This window comes from Nicotiana tabacum, chromosome 21, assembly GCF_000715075.1.
Source record: "Nicotiana tabacum cultivar K326 chromosome 21, ASM71507v2, whole genome shotgun sequence".
In the NCBI taxonomy this organism is placed as follows: domain Eukaryota; kingdom Viridiplantae; phylum Streptophyta; class Magnoliopsida; order Solanales; family Solanaceae; genus Nicotiana; species Nicotiana tabacum.
This window is the reverse complement of record NC_134100.1, coordinates 18477843-18485752: the sequence shown is the minus strand read 5'-3', so window position 1 is coordinate 18485752 and position 7910 is coordinate 18477843. Positions and strand designations below refer to the sequence as shown.

At 34.6% G+C, this 7910-nt stretch overlaps 1 protein-coding gene across 1 annotated transcript; it reads left to right on the top strand.

Moving 5' to 3' along the window:
• The first annotated feature begins 3353 nt into the window (after window positions 1-3353).
• LOC107809141 (protein HYPER-SENSITIVITY-RELATED 4) lies at window positions 3354-7056 on the top strand. Its single transcript, XM_016633737.2, has 3 exons — window positions 3354-4047; window positions 4573-5250; window positions 6502-7056. The coding sequence occupies exons 1-3, from the start codon at window positions 3706-3708 to the stop codon at window positions 6958-6960; spliced, it is 1479 nt and encodes a 492-aa protein (XP_016489223.1). The 5' UTR covers window positions 3354-3705; the 3' UTR covers window positions 6961-7056.
• The last annotated feature ends 854 nt before the right edge of the window (window positions 7057-7910 follow it).

The window sequence follows — 7910 nt, the reverse complement described above, 5'->3', positions numbered from 1 at the left end:
TTTTACAACTTCAGACGTCTCCTTCTTCCTGCTACTTGTGCGCTCCTTTCTTCGTCCTTTCTTTTCCTCTTCTTCTCGTGATCACCAAGTAAGGACTTTAAAGATATCCTTTTTGGGTATACTAAATCCAGCGAACCATTTTGGTACTGCTTTAAAATGTACTAACAAGTTTTGTCTTTGTTTGAAGACTTGCATCATTTTCATGGATGAGATTGATGCAATTGGTGGACGTCGATTTAGTGAGGGAACAAGTGCGGACCATGAAATTCAGAGAACGTTTATGGAGTTGCTTAATCAGTTGGATGGATTTGATCTGCTTGGAAAGGTTGTTGATCTTAGTTCAGCAAATATAAACAAAAACTTCAACTCCTAGAATACTGAAGTTCAGCAAATACAAACAAAAACTTCAGCTAACACTAAGTTTATGCCAAAAACTTCAGCTAAAACATGCTGAAGTTCCGCAAATAGAGAACAAAACTTCAGCTAGTAGAATGCTTAAGTTCAGCAATTACAAATAACTTCAGGCCCATCTACTAGAATGCTGAAGTTTGCGTGATTGTCTTTGCTAATTCAGGCCCGTATGCCTGAAGTTTACGCAAAAAGTGGATACGTTTGCAATTTTTTTCGCAAAACGGGTATAAGTTAAAACGTGACCCAAAAAGCGAATATAGATGCAAGTCCCCCAAATTTATCCACCTAAAGAATACAAAAGGTATTTTTAGAAGATTATTCACACTACCCAATAAGGCTCCTTGAAAATTCAACATCATATTTTTGATAGCGAGAACTGTACTTTTCTTTTTGTTCGTGGTGATTAATAATATTTTTTTTCTTTCATAAAAAAAAAAAAAAACGTACTTTTCTTCGGTTTCTATATTTTTACTTTCACATGTAACTCTTAGTCGATTGCAGAGATCAAATAAGGAAATGTTCTCCTTCATCAAGGATATAGTTCGTGCAAATATAAGAGGATGGAAGGGTCATTTCTTGCGTCTAAAATCTAACAGGGAAATTTTTTTGCTAAAAAAATAAATAAATAAAATCAATACATTCAAAAGATTGGATCAATTTGGACTAGATTATTAGCTAAAATGAAAATAGAAATTTAAAAAGATAAACAGTTAGTTTAAACTATAGGATACAATTTTACTTGTTGAAAATGAATCATGTCTAAGCAAATTGTAGAGAAATTTCCATAAAGCACTATCTTTTAGTGGTAATTAGCTATCTATAGATATTATTTGTTATATTACGGATTGTAGATACGTTTTATGTTGTTATAAGATGTATTAGATGCATTTAAGTCAATGTATTCATGAATACAGTAGCAAAAATAGGCGTGAATAAGGGAAATTCAGCTAATCAGTTGTTATATTCGAATGTATTCAACTGTATTCATGGCGTGAAACATGTGATTAGAACTGGACAGATTATTGTATTCGACTGTATTCACGGCGTGAAACAGAGGATTACACTATTTTTAAATGGAAAGTGAATCAATTAACATAATAGACTCCTAATATAACTCAACAAACTCAATTATAACACACAATTTTTGTATTGCCAGTTATAAAAAAGATTCTCAACCGAAAAATACCTCAAAAATATAGCAATCTTCAGAAAAATTATATAATACATCTGAATACATAAATTATATTAATTTAAAAAAAACATATGAATACACTCATGGCATATAACGAGACAGTGAATACAATGAAATACATAGAATACATGGGGATACATTGAAATACAATGAAAAAAAGATAGTGACTACAAAGAAATACAACGAGATACATTGAATTACAATGAAAAAAAAGACAATGAATACATGAAAATACAGTGTGATACGTTGAAAATACATTAAAATATATTAACAGAAACTCAAGTTGCTCAGCCCCAAACTCCGTCGTCTTTGTTCAAGAACAAACCCTAATTTCCGGCGAATCCGCCGTCGAGCAAAAACCCTCAACTCTTTCAAATTGCCCAGCGCCAAACTTCGTCGTCTTTGTTCAAGAACAATCCTAATGTCGTCTCATCAAGAGGGCCGCGATTCTGACTCAAAACTCTCAAAATTTAGAGCACACTTGGTCTTGAAGATCTTTGCCCATGCTGCTTCGTTCCCGGTGGTGCCTCTGCGAAAGGTGCCATTTTTTGAATTTGGGGCTTTTTCTGATTTTCTGATAGTAGAAAGCAAGAAGAAGGAGAAAGCTTATAGGTTTTTGGTGGCGTACAAGGAAGAAAAAGAGGAGAAGAAAGCGGCAAAAATCTGAAAGAATAAGAAAGAAAAATAATATAAAGAGTATTTTATGGCTTAAGGGTAGGAGATAATCATAAATAGATATTTGACTATTAAAATTAAAAGGTAGCTGTGGAATATAACTTTTCAAAAGGGTATTTATTTAAAATAAATAAGGTATTAACCTTTGCTATATGAGGTAAAAATTCCCAAATAAATTGTATAGCTACAAATTACAACCCAAAAAGAAAAGATTGAGAAGTTAAGTGATTCTGCGTTAAGCAAATTGGGATATAACACGTTGCTCAACTAATCTTAGTCCAACTTGTAATGACCCAAACAAATTTTAGGCAGGTCGACGCATGACTGTTCAGTTTTAAAAAGCCCTGTTTACACTTCACATAGACCCAATTAAATTTGGGGATTTTGTATCTATACTCAATTTTTGGGTCATAATTAAATTCATATCCACTTTATAAAAAAAATTGCAAGTCTACCCACTTTACGATCAACTTCAGACTTATTTGCCGGTGTTCTATTGAGTAATCTGTGGGGTTTGACTAAGTACTAGTTTATCAAAATTTGAAAAGTAATTTATTGCAAACCGGAAGCTTCATACACTTATTTTCCAAGCACCTATATGTTCACGTTGACTTTGAGTTTTTCCTATATTATCTTTATGAAATGGCAAATAGAAACATGTCGGACAATAGTAGCAAAAGCCACAAATTTTACTAGTAATATTTAAAATTTAATATATATGCACAAAAATTAATATCTGACCAATATACTCAGTAAAAAATTTTCCTTAATCGACATTAGCTCCGTTCCTAGCAAATTTATCCCGATAAACAAGGTATCTTGCATTCACATAGGATTCGAAAAAAGATCGCACCCAAAATATAAATCGCCTACTCTAATGCATTGACATCTATACTGTTGTTCCCGGGCACCTATACGTCCTTGGAAGATATTGTAGTTAAAGTATTAAGAAGATATATAACTGTAAGCAGTAACCACTGACATCTTTAATTGTAAAGGAAATTCTTGTGGGAACATGGAAAGTTTCAAAGATGTTTTCAAAGTCTACATAGTCAATTCCAACTTTTTTTTGTTTCCCATCCAGTATCCTGTACTCGTATTGGAGCCCGACTATATTCGGATCCGCGCCGCGTAGGGCCCCATTCGGGGGAAGCGCTCCCTACCAAGGATTTTTCAATACCCATGGCTCGAATCCGAAATCTCTAGTTAAGGGAGGACCAATCTCATTCACTGGACCACATCCTTTGGTGGTTGGTCAATTCCAACTACTACAATAGTAAGTCTTGCTCCAATTTTCCTGCTTCTTCTTCCAATCTTTTCTTCACATACTTTTCCTATAAATTTATCTTGTTCCTCATTTAGTCATTTGCAATACCAAAATCTTGAATACCAACTAGCAAAAAATCCCTCTTTATAATTTAAAAAAAATGTCGTCTTCAGCAGAATCAAAAATTGCTTTGGCCAAGACTGTTTTATCAACAGTAGGCTCTGTTGCTGCAACAGCCATGTTGGTACGTACAATAGTCCATGATTATATCCCACCAGAATTCCATGAATATATATTTTTTGGACTTAAAAATATATTCACCAAATTCTCAAATGAGCTCACAATGGTAATTGACGAATTTGATGGCTTGGTCAACAATGAAATTTATGAAGCTGCTGAAATCTATTTGGGTAACAAGTTATCCCCTAACACTCATCGACTCAAAATCAGTAAGCCTGAGAAGGAGAAGAATTTCAACATTGCGATGGAACATAATGAGGAGGTGATGTCTTACACATATATATAATGATAATTGCATTTAGTATCTATAATAAAGTGTGTATTTTAATGTGTAAATATGTTATATAATTTCTAATTTAATGATAGGCTAGAAATAAAGAAACTACGTGCAATTATAAATAGGGTGACAGTCTCCAAATCAGACATATGATTTTTTTCTTAATATACCATTGTTGGAAAGAGAGAGTCACCTTCTCTAAAATATTATACTATCTTCGTTTGGAAGATCATTTGTTTTCATGAATTCAGGTAAGCTTCCAGGTCGGTCGTGGCATGCCACTATGGCACGAGGTAAGCCATGGCATGCCACTATGGCACGAGGTCGGCCACAACATGCCTATGTCTATGAGACGACGTTGGCCATGGCAGGCCACTATGGCATGACATCGGGCGTAGTAGCCCACTATGGCACGACGTCAGGCATGGCATTTAATTTGTCTTTTTGATAATTTGACATAATAGATCTTGTGAAAATGATGATTTTTACCTTAAAGTTTTATTGTAACAGGTGACAGATATTTATAATGGACAGAAATTCAAGTGGATTTGGCTCTGCATACAAACAGAGGCTAAACACTTCCATAATCCAAGAGACATGAATTCCACTCTAAAATCAGAAGTAAGGTCCTTTGAGCTAACATTTCACAACAAAAACAAAGACCTTGCCCTTAATTCTTACTTGCCTTACATAATAAAAGAAGCAAAATTACAAAAACATGAAAACAAGACTATCAAGATTCACACTGTAGATTATGAGAACATATACAATTTACATAACATGTGGAAGCCAGTAAATCTTGATCATCCAGCAATTTTTGAGACAATTGCAATGGAATTAGACCAAAAAGACATGATTTTGAAAGATTTGGAGAGATTTGTGAAGAGGAAAGAGTATTATAGGAAAGTAGGGAAAGCATGGAAAAGAGGGTATTTATTGTTTGGTCCTCCAGGGACTGGGAAATCAAGTTTGATTGCTGCAATGGCTAATTATTTGAACTTTGATATATATGATTTGGAGTTGACTGAGCTGAGGAGGAACTCAGACTTAAGGAAGTTGTTGGTTGCCACAGCTAATAAGTCTATTTTGGTGGTAGAGGACATTGACTGTACCATTGACTTGCAAGATAATTTGGCTAATCGAGCTGTTGCTGCTACTTCACATGGTTTTCATCAGCAAGAAAGCAAGGTTAATGTTTATTTTCTATCTCCTATCCTACTGTTTTTTAAATAAAAAAATTATTTAACCATGTTGATATCCGAAATCTACAATTGGCATCGCAAATATCTCCTTTCAAAGGCGGATCTAGAATTTTAGTTCTATGGGTTCAACATTTAAAGTTATGGGTTCATATCTACTATTTATTGTAATTTTAGTATTTTTTTATACATAAATTTATGTTCCGCGTTGAAAGTACTCGAAATCTACTAATCCGACTAATTCAAATTGACGTCGTAAATACCTCCTTTTAAATCAAAACACTCTCCAATTTGCACCCCCGGGAACAGATCCAGTGAAGAAGGGGTAGGACCTGTAGCTCAGAGGATTAGAAAATGTGGCTATGAACTATGGTGCCAGGGGGTTCAAATCCCTCACCCACAACCGGCCCAAAAGGGAAGTACTTTTCCCTTTGGGAGTAGGAAAATCATGATCATAATTAATAGTGAACTATATGTGATCCGAAATCTACTAATCCGACTAATTCAAATTGACGTCGTAAATACCTCCTTTTAAATCAAAACACTCTCCAATTTGCACCCCCGGGAACAGATCCAGTGAAGAAGGGGTAGGACCTGTAGCTCAGAGGATTAGAAAATGTGGCTATGAACTATGGTGCCAGGGGTTCGAGTCCCTTATCGCGCACAGCCAGCCCAAAAGGAAAATACCTTTCCCTCTAGGGTAGAAAAATCATAATCCGGATAGTGAACCACAAGCTGTGGAACTTGGGTGTGGTTCTTTTGTCGAAATGGAATTAATTTTCTTTTTTCTCTTTTTATTTATTATTTATCGCAAACCAAACACCTTATATATTAGGGGAAAGTAATATATGTATTAGCTTTAGTATTATTAATCCCTTGTTTGGTAGTATTTTCAACCTATGTATTGGTTATACACCCTATTTGGTATTATCATATGTATAACCAATACATAACAAACCATGACATTAGTAATACGATATTTTTTAGTAAATAGATAAGCATATATACAGCCCTATGCAATGCATATTACTTTTAATACACTAAATTAAACAGTGGATAAGAAATAATCTAGCATAACTAATCCTAACATACGTTACTAATACACCATATTCATTACTATTCTTATACACCCTACCAAACGACCCCGAACAGTCTTATGAGTAAAATATTGGGAAAATTTGGATTTGGTATTAGTGTAATGTAATACTTTCCCTTACTAATAATATTTTTTGTATTGCAGGTGACATTATCTGGTTTACTGAATTTTATTGATGGATTATGGTCAAGTTGTGGTGATGAAAGAATCATAATTTTCACAACAAATCACATAGAAAAACTCGACCCTGCACTGTTACGGCCTGGTAGAATGGACGTACACATTCATATGGCATATTGCACACCTTGTGGTTTTAAGCTTCTTGCTTCCAATTACCTTGGGATTAAAGAGCACAAACTTTTCAAAGAAATTGAGGAAATAATTGACATAGCAATGGTGACGCCTGCAGAAGTGGCAGAGCAGCTGTTGAAGGAAGATGAGATTGAGCATTCCCTTAAAGGGTTAATTAATTTTCTAAATGTAAAAAGAAAAGAGAAGGAAGAGGCTAAGGCTAAGAAAGTGGAAATAACTCAAGTAGAGTCTGTTAATGAGAAGAAGGAAAGTGTTGAAAATGGGATTAAAGAAAGGGAGGAAGAAAATTGATTACCAAATGGGGAAAGTTAGAAACACATAGAAATGAATTGTTGTGTTATTATATGTTAAATGCATATTATGAAATATGATGATTAGGGGTACATGGACCAGGTTGATTGATTTTTATCAAAACCAAACCAAACCAAACCAATTATATCGATTTGGATTGGTTCGGTACTATCGTGTTTTTTGTTACATGAATATTATTTCAATCTTACTTTGTTAAAATTTTTGTAAGTAAATACATTATATGTTTAGTAAAAATAAAAAGACGAAATACATAAAGGACCCCTTTAAGTTGTCACTAACGATCAGCTGAACACCTCCATTTTCCAAATGTCCAACTAGACACTTCTACCGAATATATATGTGTGTCATTTGGACACCTTCGTTCAACGGATCACATGATTGAAATGAAATCGCTAACCGTAAATAAAGAAGACCGAGTGGGAGCAAAGAAACTAGCGGACTGATCACTAAATATATACAAATAGGTGCAAGTTCTGATATCACCACAGAAACTTGGTTCTTTCGCTCCTTGTTGCGAATCGGCATACCGAAAGAAATTGAAGTTGAATTAAAATGGTAAACAATAATTTAAAAAGAAATTCAATAAACTAAAAAATAAAAACAAAAGAAAAACCCAAACAAACCCATTTGCAATTCCCGATCCCCCATTTCCCTTTTTCCAAAACCATCCTCCCTCCAAACAAACCTAAGTCTTTTCCGCCAAACCCCTTTCACTTCCCCTTCCCAGTTCCCACCTTCTTCTCCGACACACCTTCTACCCAAAACCTATCCTATCCATATTCAGAAATTAAATCGAAAACCTTTTCTTAAAACTAATACAAATATGAAAAAACATAATATAGCCAAGCGAATAACCCAGTCAACCTCGGACCTCGCCGAAAATTCTCATCCTGTGGCCTCTCTCGCCGGAAAAGCTTATCGCTGGAAAA

Coding starts and splice junctions, on each gene's coding strand:
- LOC107809141 (XM_016633737.2), top strand. CDS start 3,706: ATGTCGTCTTCAGCAGAATCAAAAATTGCTTTGGCCAAGACTGTTTTA. Junction 4,048..4,572: donor CGATGGAACATAATGAGGAG/GTGATGTCTTAC, acceptor TTATTGTAACAG/GTGACAGATATTTATAATGG. Junction 5,251..6,501: donor TTCATCAGCAAGAAAGCAAG/GTTAATGTTTAT, acceptor TTTGTATTGCAG/GTGACATTATCTGGTTTACT.